This window comes from Orycteropus afer, unplaced genomic scaffold (genome assembly GCF_000298275.1).
Source record: "Orycteropus afer afer isolate SDZICR_OR568_19922 unplaced genomic scaffold, OryAfe1.0 scaffold00464, whole genome shotgun sequence".
Lineage (NCBI taxonomy): Eukaryota > Metazoa > Chordata > Mammalia > Tubulidentata > Orycteropodidae > Orycteropus > Orycteropus afer.
Window position 1 is genome coordinate 1,819,232 of NW_006922051.1, and position 18,255 is coordinate 1,837,486.

The 18,255-nt window shown below is 35.8% G+C and overlaps 1 protein-coding gene across 1 annotated transcript in view; it reads left to right on the forward strand.

The window, feature by feature from the left end:
* Positions 1-16,543, forward strand: part of TRIM36 (tripartite motif containing 36) — a 76,613-nt gene extending 60,070 nt beyond the window's left edge. The window contains exons 5-10 of the mRNA XM_007954525.2: positions 2,741-2,836; positions 7,372-7,625; positions 7,857-7,981; positions 11,782-12,075; positions 14,102-14,399; positions 16,189-16,543. Of these exons, the coding sequence (XP_007952716.1) occupies positions 2,741-2,836; positions 7,372-7,625; positions 7,857-7,981; positions 11,782-12,075; positions 14,102-14,399; positions 16,189-16,543 (1,422 nt within the window). The remainder of the gene's footprint in view (positions 1-2,740; positions 2,837-7,371; positions 7,626-7,856; positions 7,982-11,781; positions 12,076-14,101; positions 14,400-16,188) is intronic.
* The last annotated feature ends 1,712 nt before the right edge of the window (positions 16,544-18,255 follow it).

Sequence of the window (18,255 nt, forward strand, 5' to 3'; positions counted from 1 at the left end):
TTGTCCTTGGGATAGCATTGCAGGTAGGCCACACCCCTGGGGAAACTCCCCTTGGGCAGACCGGCCGCTCAGAACTCAGTCATGTGATCCATCATGGGAACCACCACTCACAATTGGAGTCCAGCCAAGTTGACACATCTTCAACTATCACAACAGATTTGTTCATTCTTCTCGCAGTCCATGATACCTTAAATATTCTTTGCCAATACCACAATTCAGAAGCATCAACTCTTCTTTGGTTTTTCTTATTCATTGTCCAGCTCTCATATGCATATGAAGCTATTATAAATACCATGGTTTGGGTCAGGCACACCTTAGTTTTCAAAGTGACATCTTTGCTCTGAAGAGGTCCTTTGCAGCATATTTGCCCAGTGCAATAAGTTGTTTAATTTCTTGACTGCTGCTTCCACGGACGTTGATTTTGGATCCAAGTAAAGTGAAATCTTTAACAACTTCAAACTTTTCTCCATTTATCAAGATGTTGCTTATTGGTCCAGTTGTGAGGATTTTTGTTTTCTTTATATTGAGATGTAATCCATACTGAAGGCTGTAGTCTTTGATCTCCATAGGAAGTGCTTCAAGTCGTCTTCATTTTCAGCCAAGTAAGGTTGTGTCATCTGCATATCACAGTTGTTAATGAGTCTTCCTCTTCTCCTAATGATATGCTTCCTGTAATGTGGCTTCTCTGATTATTTGTTCAGCATACAAATTGAATAAGTATGATGAAAGGATACAACCCTGATGCACACCTTTCCTGATTTTAAACCATGCAGTATCTCCTTGTTCTGTTCAAACAGTTGCCTCGTGATCTATGTAAAGTTTCCTCATCAGCACAATTGAGGGTTTTGGAGTTCCCATTCTTCACAATGTTATCGATAATTTGTTATGATCCACACAGTGAAGTGCCTGGATGTAATAAATAAAAGGGAGCTCTGGTGGCATAGTGTCTAAGGCATTTGACTACTAACCAGAAACTGGCAGTTCAAACCCACCAGCCATTCCTTGGAAGGAAGGTTGGGCAATCTACTTCTGTAGACATACTGCCTCAGAAACCCAAGGAGGGGTCACTAGGAGTCAAGTCCGACTCCACGGCATTGAGTTTGGTTTGGTAGTCAATAAAACACAAGTAAACATCTTTCTAGTATTCTTGTGCCTAAGGCACTTGACTGCTAACCAAAAGGCTGGCAGTTCAAACCCACCAGTCACTCCTCGGAAGGAAGGTTGGGCAATCTACTTCTGTAGTGATACTGCCTCGGTAACACAAGGAGGGGTCGCTATGAGTTGGGTCCGACTCGATGGCACATAACAACAACAGTATTCTTTGCTTTCAGCCAAGATCTATCTGACATCAACAGTGATATCTCTCATTCTACATCATCTTCTTAATCCTGCTTGAATTTCTGGCAGTTTCCTATCAGTGTACTGTTGCAACCATTTTTGAGTTATTTTTAGTACCGTGTTTGTTACTTGCATGTGAAATTAATGATATTATTTCATAATTTCTGAATTCTGCTAGATCACCTTTCTTTGTAATGCGCACATATATGAAACGTTTCCAGCTGATTGGCCACATAGCTGTCTTCTAGATTTTTTGGCGTAAATAAGTGAGCACCTCGTGTGCTGTGTCTGTTTGTTGAAACATCTCAGTGGATATTTCATCACTTCCTGGAGCCTTGTTTTTTGCCAATTCTTTCAATGCAGCTTGGACTTCTTCCTTCAGTGCAATTGGTTTTTGATCATATGCTGTGTCCTGAAATCATTGAACATTAACCAGTTCTCTTTGGTACAGTGGTTTTGTGTATTTCTTTCATCCTCTTTTGATGCTTCATGCATTGTTCAGTATTTTGCCATGGAATCCTTCAGTATTACAACTCAAGGCTTGAATTTTTTCTTTAGTTCTTTAAGCTTGAGAAATGCTAAGAATATTTTCCCCTTTGATTTTCCTTGTCCAGGTGTTTGCATATTTCATTATAGTACTTTTTCTTCTTGAGCTGCTCTTTGGATTCTTCTGTTCAAATCTTTACTTCATCATTTCTTCCATTTGTTTTAGCTACTCTCCTTTCAAGAGCAATTTTCTGACATCCATTTTGGTCTTCTCTTTCTTTCTTTCCTGTCTTTTTAATGACATTTTGTTTGCTCCATGTATGATGTTCTTGATGTCATCCCACAGTTTGTCTGGTCTTTGGTCCCTGGTGTTCAGTGCATCAAATCTGCTGCTTAGCTGGTGTCTAAATTCAGGTGGGATATAATCAAGGTCATATTTTGGCTTTTGTGAACTTGTTTTAATTTTCTTTAGTTTCAGCTTAAATTTGCATATGAGCAACTGATGGTCTGGTTCACGGTCGGCCCCTGGCTTTGTTCTGACTATGATATTGAGCTTCTCCTTTTCCACTTTGCCTTGCAAATGTAGTCAGTTTGATTCCTGTGTATTCCATCTGGTGAAGTCCACATGGATAGTAGAAGCTTTAGGAGGAAGAATTCTGGGAGTAATAATGAGACAGTATTCTTTTTCCCAGACTCCTTCTAATCTTTCATACACTGTTGGATCTGTGTGGTCAAAGCCAGTAACTAATTACCCTTGATTAATAATATAATAATATCTGTGGTTAATTTTACTGCCTATTCATTATAGACTATAGAGGAGAATGAATACTGTGTAATGAAAAAAAAAAAAAAATTTCCCAAGACCTTTTAAAAACTTTTATTTCTGCTTGTTTGTGTTTCAAATATGTTTCAACAGGAGAAGCTCTCAAAAGACATCGATTACCTTATTGGTAAGGAGAGCCAGGTGAAGAGTCAAATTTCTGAATTAAACTTATTAATGAAAGAAACAGAGGTAAGTGATAAACTGGTTTTTATATATTTCATTTATTCCCTTATACATTCATTTATTCATTCGTAAAAACTTGTGGGTAGTACATGAGCTAGGAATACAAACCTGTGTTAGATTTCACTCCTGATTTTCTGGGATTAGGGCAACAAATATAAAAATAATTTCTACTGCTTTGTGATCAGTGCTGTGAAGATAATGATTAAATGATATTGGAGCACAGAAGAAAGAATGTCTTTGTGCAGTGGTTAAGCCTCAAAACTAGTAATATAAGGGACATTTTCAGCTTTTTAAATTAGTTATATTTAAAACTGTTAGCTTAATTGCATTTTAAAAATAGTGTGAATAGCACTTGGTTTATTTAAAATTCCAAATATTCCTAAGTATACAACCTACATGTGTTCACCAAAAGACATATGTTAGGATGTTCATAGCTGCCTCATTTGTAATAGTCACAAACTGGAAACTACCCAAATGCTCAATAACAGTAGAATATAAATAGCAATGAGAATGAACTCAGCTTATAATTAGATACAGCAATATGGATAAATCTTGCAATTATGTTCAAAGAATGGTATCTAACACAAAGGAATACATGTGATGCAATTCCATTTATAAAACAACAAAAATAAAAAAAAAACCATTACTATCAAGTCAATTCTGACTCATAGTGACCCTACAGTACAGAGTAGGACTGTCTCATAGGATTTCCAAAGCTATAATTTTTATGGAAGCAGATTACCACATCTTTGTCTGGTGGAGCAAGTGGTGGGTTTGAGCTGCCGACCTTTCAGTTTGCAGCTGAGTACTTTAACCACTGTACCACAAGGGTTCCTTTAATAAAAATTACCAAAAAAGGTATGACTTTTTGATAATGCATGCATTAGAATTCAGGAGAGTTGTCTTAAAGTAGAGAGGATTAGTGCCTGGAAGGGTTATGAGGATAGTTTCTAGAGTATTGGTAATGTTGTTTCATCTGATTTGAATGATGTTACATGGGAATGTTTGGAAAGATTCATCTTTATACTTATATGTGCATTTTTTCTGTATGTATACTATACTTTTATTAAATTAAAAAGTTAAAATAGAGTATTTTTAAAATATTGTAAAAGAAGATAGGACTGAGTTACTTTAAAATTCTAAGTATTCTTTACTGCCTTTGGCACATGCCTATTTCTCCATTTGAAACAAATTTAAGAGCCATTATTCATGATCACTTTAACAGTTAATATTAAATATAAAAATATTAAGCTAATATGAAGGTGAGTATACTGTTACTTCTTTTTTTATTGTTAAAAATACACATTGCAAAACATACACCAATTAAATAATTTCTGTGTGTACAATACAATGACATTGGTTACATTCTTCAAATTATTCAGGTGTTTTCACCCTCCTTTTTTGATTTGTTCCTCTTCTTTTGACATAAACTCATTTCCCCCTAAGCTTCCTGTCTAACCTTTTGATTTGCTGTTAATAGTTTGATCTAGTTTAGTAACTTTTTATAAGGAGCATAAGGCCCATGGTGGGCATTCTTTACTAGTCAAGCTAGACTCTGGTTTAAAGAAGATTTCAGGAGATATTTTGGGTTTTAGTTTCAGGATTAAAGAAGATCTCAGGGCAATATTTGGACTGTTACTTCTTGATAGAAAATGTTTTCGAAAATAAGATGAAATTATTGAGAAATTATATGCATTAGCACTATATAACAAGAACTGCTTCAGTTTTTAGTATTCTTTTACTGATCTTCACTGACTGCATTTACCACCCTAAGTAAATTGTTTTTCCATGAAATTTAAAGTGGGATTTTTGTTTTTCATATTTTTGTCTGATGAAATGACAAATCCTGTCAGTTTGGTATGATCTCCTAACATATAGCAAGTTACAACATAGGTAATAGGCTGGTTCTGGGATAGTATTTTAGGTCATTTTCATTTTAGGCCATAGATCATTTTTAAGTTTTTTTTTTAAACTATTGATTTTCTCATTCATATTGTCTTTTACTTTCATTGCCTGTTTTTGAGCAACATTGCCATCAAACATTCATGTAGGCACTGATCCCTTAGGATTCTAGAGAAATTATTTTGACTTCTTTTTGTACCTTTGATCTAAGTTGTATATGTAGTAGGCTTAAAAGTGTAAATATTTTCTATACTAGAGAACTTGTTTCTATTCTTGACTTTTACTCAGTGATTGTGACACTATCTTGTAGGCTATGATTTTATTTGGCAGAAGAAAAACGCCTTTTTACCTATATATAATGATATTTCTGGTTTAATGTTATGGTATGTCATTGAAATACTATGAAGACTATCTAAACATCATCCCACCCCACCCCCCACCACCCCAGCATTTTTTAAATTTGGCTGTTGGGTTTAGAAACAGAGAAAGAAATCTGGAAAAAGTCCCCTTTGATTATAAATGGTGGTCATGAGCCATTGAAAAGTGAACAGTGCGCTTCTAACATTCACTTTCAGCCTTCAAGAATGTGCTTGGCTTTTTTCTGTTGGTTGTTGCCTATGAGTCTATGTAACAGAGCCAGTGAGTGCTCTGTTTTCAGAATCAAGTGGGTCTCTGATTTTTATGGACGTTCAAAATGTTTGATAAGTGCTACAGATAGGATTGTTTTATTCCAGAGAAAGAGCTACATGTACAGCAATAATAATATTTATGGATAGTATGTGAACTTGTGGTACGTATTTTATGTAAATGATCTTGTTTAATTGTGATGAAACTCTAAAGTGAATAGATTTTCTTATCCCCAGCTTTCAAAAGAGAAAAACTCAAGCATATAGAATTAAGTGATTTGCATAAAGCCACACAGTTGACTTAGTTATAATTTATTAATGATAAATTATAATTAAATATATATACTAAAAACCAAACTCACTGACGTTGAGTCATTTCAACTCATAGTGACCTCTCCTTGGGTTTCTGAGGTGATATTTCTACAGAAGTAGATTGCCCAATCTTCTTTTCAAGGAGTGGGTGGTGGGTTTGAACCACCAGCCTTCTGGTTAGCAGTCAAATGCCTTAGGCACTATGCCACCAAAGGTCCCAAATACATATAATAAATATAATAATTATTGATTGAAATTAAATTATATAAATTTGAGGAGCAGACTTAATACTTTAGTAAATTATCCCATTTGTGTGTGTGTGTTTCAATGGTTGTAGTTTAGCTTTTAAAAAAACTGGAATAGAGTGGAAAAATGCCACAAAATTTCCTGAATTAGAAGGGAATTCCAGACTCTGCAATTGTATTTCCCTTTGTCTTTGGTTAAATCAGCTGATTTCTGCTTCAAATTCTTTTGTATACAGTTTGAAGATTATTGTTTTCTTATTTCATTAAATTATCTATTGGTAGGCTTTGGAGGTGAAAAGCTTAAGGAAAAGTAAGTCTAACTTAAAAGTTATTGTGTTAGACTGGGTTCTCTAGAGAAACAAAACGAGTAAAGCTTATATATAGAGAGTAAAGGAAATTTATCTTAGGAAAATGGCCTGCACACTTAAAGAATCTGGCAAGTCCAAAGTTCTTGGATCACAAGTCAAGCTGGAGGCTTTCCCAACTCACGAAACTGCAGGAGCTGAGGAGCTCAAGGTTGGCAGGCAGCACACTGGCTATTGACTCCAACAAATGATGAATCCAAGATCTCCAGGCCAAATGGTAGATTGTTCGTGACAGACAGTTGTAGGCAGCACAACAGAATCCCAATCCACAGAAGAGTATCTCTTTTCCCAGGATGTTCATAAATATACTGGAAGCAAGCCATACCACTAGGGAAACTCTGTTTCAGTGGATTGGATGCTCAAAACATATACATCTGATCCCATCATTGGAACAACCACATCACAATTGCTTAAACCACACAGAATTGTGGTCTACCCAAGTTGACACACAGCTCCAACTATCACAGTTACCAAAATTCTTTGCTAAGTACACGACTCGACAGCACGTATCAACAGCAAGTACACCAAAACCAAACCCACTGCCATGGAGTCAGTTCTGGCTCATAGCAACCCCCATTGGGTTTTCAAGGAGGTGAATCTTTATAGAAGTAGATTGCCTCATCTACCTTTAGTGGAGCAGCTGGTGGGTTTGAACCACTGACCTTCTGGTTAGCAGTCAAATACCTTAGGCACTGTGCCACTAGAGCTCCTTTCGCTAAATATAGTTGATGCCAGGTTAGAAAATTTCAAGTTGTTATGTGCCGTCGAGTCAGCCCCGACTCATAGAGACCCCTCCTTGGGTTTCCGAGAAAGTATCACTACGGAAGTAGGATTGCCCAACCTTCCTTCCGAGGAGTGGCTGGTGGGTTTGAACCGCTAGCCTTCTGGTTAGCAGTCAAGTGCTTTAGCCACTATGCTACCTGAAAATTTCAAGAGAGGTAAAATTTTTTTTTGGAAAAAAAAACAATATCTCAGTTTGTTTTATTGAGTTTTGATTTTTGCCATCATGTAAATTAAATATAATTAAGTAGAATTTTGTGAAAAGATACTGATTTAGCAGATGAGGTAATGTTTTCTTTGTTTTATAATAGTGTAATGGAGAGAGGGCCAAGGAAGAAGCAATTACACATTTTGAAAAGCTCTTTGAAATTCTGGAAGAAAGGAAATCATCTGTTTTGAAAGCAATTGATGCTTCTAAGAAACTAAGATTAGACAAATTTCAGACTCAAATGGAAGAATATCAGGGGCTTCTAGAGAACAATGGGCTTGTGGGATACGCTCAAGAAGTGCTTAAAGAGACGGATCAGTCTTGCTTTGTTCAGACAGCAAAACAACTCCACCTCAGGTATTTTCTTTTACTTTTAACTTTAAAATTTCTTCAGCAGTGTCATTAAATGCTGTTGTATATTTCAGGTTTAGCTGTGTGTTGTTCATAATGCTGTGTTATGTAAAGTATGTCTTGCTTCAGCCTGAACTTGAATGAACTATTAAGTTATTCATTAAACACATGGCAGATATTTAGTCTGGTTTGCCATTAAAGAATCGTTTGTATATGAAATATTGTATCTGTCTGCAGAATACAGAAAGCTACAGAATCTTTGAAGAGCTTCAGACCTGCAGCTCAGACTTCTTTTGAAGACTATGTTGTTAATACAACTAAACAAACAGAAGTGCTTGGAGAATTGTCCTTTTTCTCTAGTGGTAAGACTCTTATGCTAAATTCACACTGTGTAGAAAAAACACAAACTCCCTTGTGTTTGACATGATAAGCAGCATCTTTGTTGTCCAAGACATTATCTCATCCCAAACCCATATTGAATTTATGCTTTTACAGCTATGTTTTATACCCTAAAACTATGTATAGTCTCTTGGTTTATATATATATATATTTTTAAATTAGGATAGAGATTTGTTCATCCATGAAGTTCTAGATTAAAACTATATTTTAACGGTATTTCATTGTATAAAGAATCATTTTCCTATGGAGAGACAGTTACTGTTTTTTCTCTATATAAGCAGTGCAGTATTGAACATCCTTGTCAGTATTTCTTTGTGCATGTGTATGTGAGTTTCTCTAGGACAGAAACATAATAATGAAATCTGCAAGTTAAACCTGACTCTACCAAAAAAAAACCTCACAGCCATCAAGTCAATTACAACTCATAGTGGCCCCCATTGGGTTTCTGAGGCTGTATGTAAATCTTTACAGAAGTAGATTGCCCCATCTTCCTTCTGCAGAGCAGCTGGTGGGTTTGAACCACTGATCTTCTGGTTAGCAGCCGATGCCTTATCCATTATGCCACCAGTATAGGATGTTTGTATTTTGCTACTTCCTAGTGGGAAGTCTTCCTTTCCTTCTTACCTGATGATTCTCCCTCAGGTTTCTTTTCCAGTGATAGTAAACAATCACAATCCTTAGAAAGGTATAATTGTGGTCTAATTATTATATTGGCATAGATGTGTAGATGTGTACACTCACTGAAAATAATTTATCTTATTTTATGTAAGTTAAGAATTCTGAAGAACTACTGTGACTCCATTTCTTTTCAAATCTATTCCTACATCTTCTTTCAAATAGATACTTAACTGTTCATTATGGCTACTTTGTTTTTTCAAATGGATATTTGATACTGTTTAAATATACTTCCCCTGTTCTCTAAATGTATATTTGAATTTGTTTATTTGTGAATGCATGTGGGGAAAGGTGAGGCTGATGGTGGAAAATCTTGAGTTGTATCCATGTGTATATAACAATCAGAAAACCGATGAGTAAGAATGGAAATAAGGTAGTCACTCAGCTTCTAGCTGATGGCTGTTCCTTTCCTTTTCTCCTACTTGCATATATTTTTTGTAAGCTGTGTTTCAAAGAAAGAAAAGAATGAGTATAGGCTCTAGGGTATATTATTCTGTAACTTACACTTTTTTTTTTAAATACTTTAAATCAATGACTTTCCAAACTTCACTATGACTGTAGAACATTCAGTTGTATAAATGCATCATAAATATACACACTTATAAATTACTCATACAGTCAATCCTCATTATTTGTGGATTCTTCATTTGTGAATTTTCCTACTCACTAAAATATATTTGTAGCCCCCAAATCAGTACATGTATTTTTGCAGTCATTCATGGGCATGTACTTACATATACAGAGTGGTGAAAACTGTGGGTTGCCCAACACACAAGGCTGGTTCAGTATTTGCTAATTACTGTTCAAAGGCACTTTTGTAACTACTGTGAATAACAGAAGATGACTGTATATTGCAGTGGGATAAGAAGAGAGAGATGACTTTTTCATTTCATACCTTTCTCTATGATTTGATATAAATGTATGTGTGTGTGGGTAACTTTTACCTTTATAGCTTTTTTATTGTACCCAAGCAGGTAAGCTTATGAGAATGTACTCTATGGAAAGGATTGTGAATGTACGGAAAGATTTAGTGGGAATATTTTAATCATTATATTTTGATGAAAACTTGAAAACATTTTCAGGCAACATCCAACTGCATATATGTCCGTGGTCCCAACCTCCATAAAGCCAATTTATTACATTAAAAATTCAAGGTGCATACAGTGGTTCATAATAACAAATAGGTGCTACTTTGTGACACTCATCAAAACATTATTGTTATTGTATTATTATGTTAAGGATGTTTTAGTGTATCTGGAAGTGTTTCTTTAATGTTTTTTTATGAATATAGTACACTGTATTGTATTATATATTCAGATAAACGTGTGACTAACTGATGGCAACCCAAGGAGGGGTCGCTATGAGTCGGGGCTGACTCGACGGCACATAACAACAACAACAACAACAACTGATGTTAGATATGAACTATATACTTAACCGTTTTGACTTAACTGCTTTGGTTACCTCGTGCTGTTCCAACAGAAATACCACAGATGGGATGCTTCACAAACAGGAGTGTATTCTCTTACAGTTTTGGAGTCTAGAAGTCAGAGTTCAAAGTTCCAGGCTCTAGGGGCTAGGTGAAAGCCCCTCAACCTTGGGCTTCAGCTCTGCCTCTTGCTCCTGGCCCATTGAAGCTAGAGGCTCTTCTTTACTCAGGCAGCTGCTGGCTACTGAGGCTGACAAGCTCAAGGTTGGCAAATAAAATGGCACAGTCCTGATAGTACCAAACCACATGGCAGGCCACTAATTCAAGTACAAAAAAAGTCCCAAGATTGGTAGGGCATGGCAGGCTGTTGAATAACGAGTTGGCTACATGCAGGGTTCAAGCATGCCCAAAAGCTGGAGACCTTCCTCAAAATTGCTTCTTATATACTAGAAGCAGACTACATCCCTAAAGCAGCTACTCGAGTGCTCCAGTAGATTCCACCATGGAATTGATTACCAGTCTCACCATGAGGAATAAGTACAACCAGCTGCCCAGCCACTCAACTTGTTGTTGTTGTTATGTGCTGTCGAGTCAAATCCGACTCATAGCAACCCCTCCTTGGGTTTCCGAGGCAGTATCACTACGGAAGTAGGACTGCCACTCAACTAGGCCCTGTCAAATTGACACACAACCTTAACTACCACAGTTACATATCAGTTTGACTTAAAAATAGATTTAGAAGTGGAACTCATTCTTAATTCAGGGACTGCCTGTATATGACATGGTATTCACACAACATCCAAATTACAAAACATCCTATTTTACAGAATGTATCATGGATGTTAAATGATGTATGAGTGTAATAGAATATCACTGAGGGAACACTAGCATGATTACATCTTTTGTTTACTTTATGCATTATGTATTTTTCCAACAAAAAATATGTTTCATGTTTGTACTAGGGATAATTTATTTAAATTGCTTTGCAACTTTTCAGAAGAAAATATGAAAAAAATTGTGTAATGCTTCTAGAGAATTTGTTTTATATATTCCCCAAAATTTGGTGTTTAAAATTTATTAAAATAATAGTTTATGTTTATTGGCAGGCATAGATGAAAAATTTCAAGAGTAGGTTTGTTATTCAGTAGGTAAAAAATGAAAGTATATAGTTAAAAATTTTAATTTATAGTGCTTCAGAATTGATGATTATAATACTTAAAGCTATAACTGAGTCTTATAAATTTTGTCTTATTCTTTTTCTTGTTTTTGTTGTAAATACACATACCTTTTTGTCCTTTTATTGTTTATCTTTTGTGTTACACGTGGTTTATAATTTAGAAAATTTTAAGATAGTTTAGAAATAATTATGTCAATACCAAATCCACTGCCATCAATTCCAACTCATAGCAATATAGGACAGAGTTGAACTGCCCCATAGGGTTTCCAAGGCTATAAATCTTTGCAGGAGCAGATTGCTTCATATTTCTTCCATGGAGCAGCTGGTGGTTTCGATTTGCTGACCTTTTGGTTAGCAGCTGAATGCCTTAACCACTGTGCCACCAGAGCTTTTAAGTATGTCGATACATTATTTTTACTGAGGAAATAATATTTTTAAATATCAGTATTGTAACATTGCTTTTTATTTCATGATTCTTTCAGGCATGGATGTACCAGAGATCAATGAAGAAAAGAGCAAAGTTTATAACAATGCCTTGATAAATTGGCATCATCCAGGAAAGAATGATAAAGCTGATAGCTATGTTCTTGAATATCGGAAGATTAACAGAGATGAAGAAATGCTGTCATGGAATGAGATAGAAGTGTGTGGTACAAGTAAAGTTGTTTGTGATTTAGAAAGTAATTCCTACTATGTCTTCAGAGTGAGAGCATACAAGGGCTCAATCTGTAGTCCCTGCAGCCGAGAATTGATTCTTCATACTCCTCCTGCTCCAGGTATCGTGAATATTGGGAATAAGAAAGAGAAAGCTACAAGAGACCTTGATAAAATAGTCAACGTGTCCATGTACACCTGTATTGAAACTAGCTCTCATTATTGAAAGGCTGGAAAAGGAGATTCCATACCCAGTTAGGGTTTAGAAGTGGACTAGATCATACTTGAATTTCACCAAACAGACTGAAAACAGAATTGGATTTTGACTGACATCACATACAGAAAAACACGAATGGAAGAAAAAATACAGATTTTAATATTCATAATTCTGATTATTAATTTCAGTTGAAATGGCATAAATGCTACCTTAACAGTTTAAAATATTATATAGTATAATTCTGTATTTTTGGTCAATTTATAGACATGTGTCTCTATCCTGTATGAATCTAGGTATGTTTAAAATATAAAAATTACAGTAGCATGAAATACAATGTTGATTTAATTTCCTTCTGGCTTGCTAGGATTTTCTAACTCAGTGATTCCAACACATGGGGATGAAAGGCATATCTTAGAACCATGTGGACAACTTTTTGTTGTCCTTCCTCTTTCCCTTTTTCAGCTTAAAAACCAGTGATGTGAATGTCATTTGTTGAATGCCTATAGATTTTTATAGAATGAGAATGATTTATAGTTTAGTTGATGTTCACTCCATGGTTAAAGGACCTTTAGAACCAAAGTTGTGGTCTTTTGTAGTTAGCAGAAAAATATCTTGCCCTGTTGACCACCACCCTAGAGATTTCTTGGACTGCATTTCCTTGTCCTGTTTTTAGAGGCTTATTTTCCCTTATTTTCTGCACTCTGCTCTTCTTCTCTTTTCTCTAAGATAGAGAAGCAATGTATTATCTATCCACTATCTGTTTATCATGCATATTGTAGCTTTAAAGAAATAGCATACAAGTGGAGTTGGCTAAAGTTATTTTTCTTGGATTTTAATAATATCCAGTGGATTTGCAGGTGTTCTGTAGTTCACGCTGTTTCTGCTTTTTTCTCTGACTGAAAGTGGAAGAAAAAGAAACCTGGAAGTGGCTACTGTTTTTCAGTAGTATAGTGGAGGGGGAAGGAGAAAAGGAATTGTTTGTGATACTCCCTTTTCTCTGAGAAAAGCCATATGAATAGGGTGGCCAGATAACTTAATTGTGCAAACTGGGAGACTTTTGTTGTTTAAAAGAAGCACTGATAATTGCATCAGGATGACAGGCTTTACCTGGAGGAACTTCAGCCTGCATATTGGGGGATGGTTTTCCCTTGCTAGTAGCCAATTTTATGCTTAATGGATCAAGTTGTTAGAGACTTTTGAGAGTGGTGGTATCTCCACCTTGTTGTTGTTGTTATGTGCCCTTGAGTCCAGTGGACTCATAGTGACCCCTCCTTGGGTTTCCGAGGCAGTATCACTATGGAAGTAGATTGCCCAACCTTCCTTCCAAGGAGTGGCTGATGGGTTTGAACCGCCAGCCTTCTGGTTAGCAGTCGAGTGCCTTAGGTACTAAGCTATAGATGAGGAAATTAAAGGTTAGGTCAAATTCTAGTTAGTACTTGATCAGGGATGCAAACCCAGGTCTCTGAACCCAGAGTCCTTCCTTTTTCTTTTCTTGCACTTATAGCATGTTTCTCTTGTCTGCCATGTTGATTGATAAAATACCTTATTAAAATAGCTGAAGTTTTCCAAATTTATAACATTTGGAATAGATATTTAAGAATATATTTAAATAGATGTACTAGGGACAGATGTGATAGTATAAAATAATCAAGGATCGATTTAGCTATCTCTCTTCCAAGGAACTGCATTCAGAAATTTTCTCATACATTTCTTCTGCTTTTGAGATTTCTGAAGCTTTTCAGATACAGAAAATTTACTGAAAGTTCTTCTAAATTGGAGTTTTGTTACAGGTTTCTAGGGTATGTCCTGTTTTGGGAAGATTTTTCTCATTTATTCAGTAATTTATATTTTTAGAAACCTATTAGATTTAACCTTAAGTTTTAGAAATGTTCATAAATGATTTTCAGACTAATTTTAAACTCTATTTAAAGTTTTCAGTTTTCTCTTTGATGAAAAATGTGGCTATAACAATGAGCACCTCTTGCTGAACTTAAAGAGAGATCGTGTAGAGAGTAGAGCTGGATTTAATCTTCTGCTTTCTGCGGAACGTGTCCAAGTGGGCTATTACACAAGTTTAGACTACATCATCGGAGATGTCGGAATTACAAAAGGGAAACATTTTTGGGCCTTCCGTGTGGAACCGTATTCATACCTGGTAAAAGCAGGAGTTGCTTCCAGTGATAAGCTACAAGAATGGCTCCGCTCTCCCCGGGATGCAGTTAGTCCAAGGTAGATTCTTTGATTGCTGTAGGACTTTGCTAATTCTGTTAAAAGTAAATATCCTTGTTTAGAAACCACCAGGTGTACTGGTCTGATAGAGCATGATAAAACCACTGAGACTATGGACCCTGCTTCCCTTCAGGTCTGGAATTGAACCTACTACTGTGGCTACTAGCGAAACAAAAGACAGGCGTATAAGCTGAATGCTTACATTAGGTAGATACACTCCTTGGAGAGATCAATCATGGGAGAATGGAAAGGCTGTGTATACAGGGAGACAGCTGGGGTCGGGGGAGCAGGAGTGCATGGGAGGGAAGGACACAGGAAAGAGGTGGCTATGCAGAGGACCTGGAAGGGTAGCTGTTGCATTGTGGGAAATTGTAGCCAATGTCATGAGACAGTGATGTGAGCTTGCTGTATGGAAGATGAATTTGCTCTGTAAACTTTCACCCAAATCACAATAAAAAATTTTTTAAAAAAGTAAATGTCCTTGTTAGTAAGATAACCCTGGAAATAGACTTAGATTTATTTATCACATATAGAGCATGTATTTCTTAGATTCATCTGTTTTGGCTATACTTAGGTAACTGGCTAATAAAGAGTCAGGTTGTCTGACACAGTGAATAATGAAATTTGCCATTTAATTTCTAATGATGTGATGAACTAAGTTGTTTTGTATACTTCTTGATTATGATACAGCTTTGTAGTTTGAAATTTTAAAAGTCTTTCATATCAGTTAACCTAAATTATGTGATAAAGATTACTCACGTATATAGTGAACGGACTCTAGTTGTCATATTTCAGATTTACTAATACTAAATTGTTCTTTTATGATGGGACAGAGTTTCTTTAGACTCTATCAGTAATTTCAAAATTGGGTCATGTTTGACATGCTTCTACACCTAGAAATTCTAGTTTCTGAAGAGATTGTACATTTAGATTGTACACTTAGGTGGATTACAGTGAACTAGTGAAGACCAAACTTTTGACCACTTAATGTAAATATCCCAAGTAACAATCTGTATTATAGGAAAACATTTTTTTTTTACAAAGGATTTTATATAACAATGAAAATTAGAGCAAGGAAATCATTAATTAAGCCTAGTGGCACATCTACTTGATAGAATATTAGTATTAATATTGTTATAAAAGTTTAATGAGAAATAGTAGAAGTGAAAAAATCTGATTAAAATTTTTGATGCAGTATAATCACAAATGTATAAAATAAGCTATGCATTGAAATAAATGGAAGTAACATATAAAAATTATCTATAGGCAACTGCTTTTTTATTTGTTAATATCATAGCTTGATATAGAAATCCCAACCAGGAAATAGTGTTTTGGAGGGAGAGAATGAAGCATGCTTGTTTCACTGGCATTGTTTTACAGTGCCTATTTATTTTATGTAGTCTAGTAATTCCTTGTCTTTGTGCTTTGTTATATATCATTGTGTCCTATAAATATATAATCTTTGGTAGGCCCCTTCATTCTTCTCCCTCACTTTTTTTTTTTTAAATCAGGTTACTAATGATTTTTATGTTTTATCTGGTGCATATATCTAGGTAAAAGTGGATGACATTTTATGTCAGAGACTGGGGTTTTTTCTGAAGTATACTTCTAAATGGCAATATGTAGCATTTGTTTTTAATTGATTTCATTTTGGTAGAAAATTTCTGATGTAAAAATTATTATAACTTTAAATTGATATATTGTCTTGTGAAAAGATTTTAAAGATAATGCTTTATGGATGATGATACAGATAAGATTCTACTTTAACTGTTTATGTATTGCATTTTAGGTATGAGCAAGACAGTGGGCATGACAGTGGAAGTGAAGATACCTGTTATGATTCTTCACAACCTTTTACATTAGTTACCATAGGCATGAAGAAATTTTTTATACCCAAGTCACCTACTTCCTCTAATGAACCTGAAAATAGAGTCTTTCCCATGCCAACAAGTATAGGAATTTTCCTGGACTATGATAAAGGTAAAGTGGGTTTCTACGACATGGATCACATGAAATGCCTTTATGAGCGCCAAGTGGACTGTTCAAATACGATGTACCCAGCATTTGCGCTAATGGGAAGTGGAGGAATTCAACTTGAAGAACCCATTACAGCAAAGTACCTGGAATACCAAGAGGACATGTAGTATAAACATCTGATGAGAGTTAGGATGAGAAATGTGAACAGAGCAATGCCTTGGTGTTAACCTCCACAACTAATTACATATCATCTAAGTGTCTTGTCACTAATGCTTGTTTTTTGTTTTATCTTAAAACACAGACAACCTAAATAGCCTTGTCTCTTGCATGTCATTGTTCTGCCTTTCACAAATAATGGGAGCAAAGACAGAGCCTTTTTTTTCTCTTTAAATTTTGTTATTGTTGAGAATATACACAGCAAAATATACACCATTTTAACAGCTTCTACATGTACAATTCAGTGACACTGAATTTTGAATTGTGTACCATTCTCATCCTCCTTTTCTGAGTTATTTCTCCTCCACTAACATAAAACTTACTGCCTCATAATGTTCCTATCTAATCTTTCAAGTTGCTGTTGTCAGTTTGATCCCATACAGATAGTTCTTAAAAGAGCATAATGCTCAAGGCAGAACTTTTTTACTAGTTAAGCTAAATTAGTGTTTGGTTTTAGATGACTTCAGGAGATGCTTTTGGTTTAAGATTGGAAGATTATCTGAAGGCAGTAGTTTTATGGGTTCATCTACCCTCTGTGGCTCCAGAAAAGTCTGGAGTCCATTAGAATTTAGAATTCTGTTATAGTGTTCCCCCTTTTGATCAGTATTGTTCTATGGAATCTTACTGAATCAAAATGTTCAGTAATGGTAGCTAGGCGCCATCCAATTCTGATATCATGGCAAAGGAAGCCACACATTCTATATCCTCTTCCTATTCATGACTCTCCTTCTTCCTCTATTGCTCCTGGTGAACAGAGACCCCTTGTTATGCCTTGGATGGCTGCTTGCAAGCTTTTAAGACCCCAGGAACTATGCACCAAACTAAGAGGTAGAACAGAAGCACTAAACATTTTATTAGGCCTGTTAACTGAGATGTTCCATGAAACCATGAACCTAAACCTCCAAACCAAGGAATGTACCTGTGAAGTGTTGGATTGTGCTTAAGCAGGGTCAGCAGCTACTCTTTGTGTGTGTGTGTGTGTGTGTGGTTGTTGTATATTTATCTATCACAAAACTTTTGCCAGCTCAACTTTTTACAGTCATACAACTTACTGATTGCAATTATAATAATTGACTGTGCAACCCTACCCGTAATCAGTGTGGTTTCTCTAGTACCATTAACCCCCTTTTCCCTCTTCCTCCCACCCCTGGTAACTACTAATAAACTTTGGTCTCTATACATTTGCCTTTTCTTGTCTTTTTATATAAGTGAGGTCATACTGTATTTGTCCTTTTGTGATTGTTATTTCACTCATAATGTCTTTAAGCTTCATCCATACTGTAGCATGTATCAAGATTTCATTTCTCCTATTAGCTGAGTAGTTTTCTATTGTATGTATGTACCACATTTTGTTTATACATTTATTTGTTGATGGGCATTTAGGTTGTATCCATCTGTTGGCTATCGTGAGTAGTGCTGCCATGAACATTGGTGTACAAATCTCTGAGTCTCTGATTTCAGGTCTTTGGGGTATGTAGTTAGGAGTGGAATTGCTGGGTCATATGGTAATTCTGGGAGCTCTGGTGGTGTAGTGCTTAAGGCATTTGACTGCTAACCAGAAGACTGGCAGTTCAAACCCACCAGCCACTCCTCAGAAGGAAGGATGGACAATCTACTTCCATAGTGACACTGCCTCGGAATCCCAAGGAGGGGTCACTAGGAG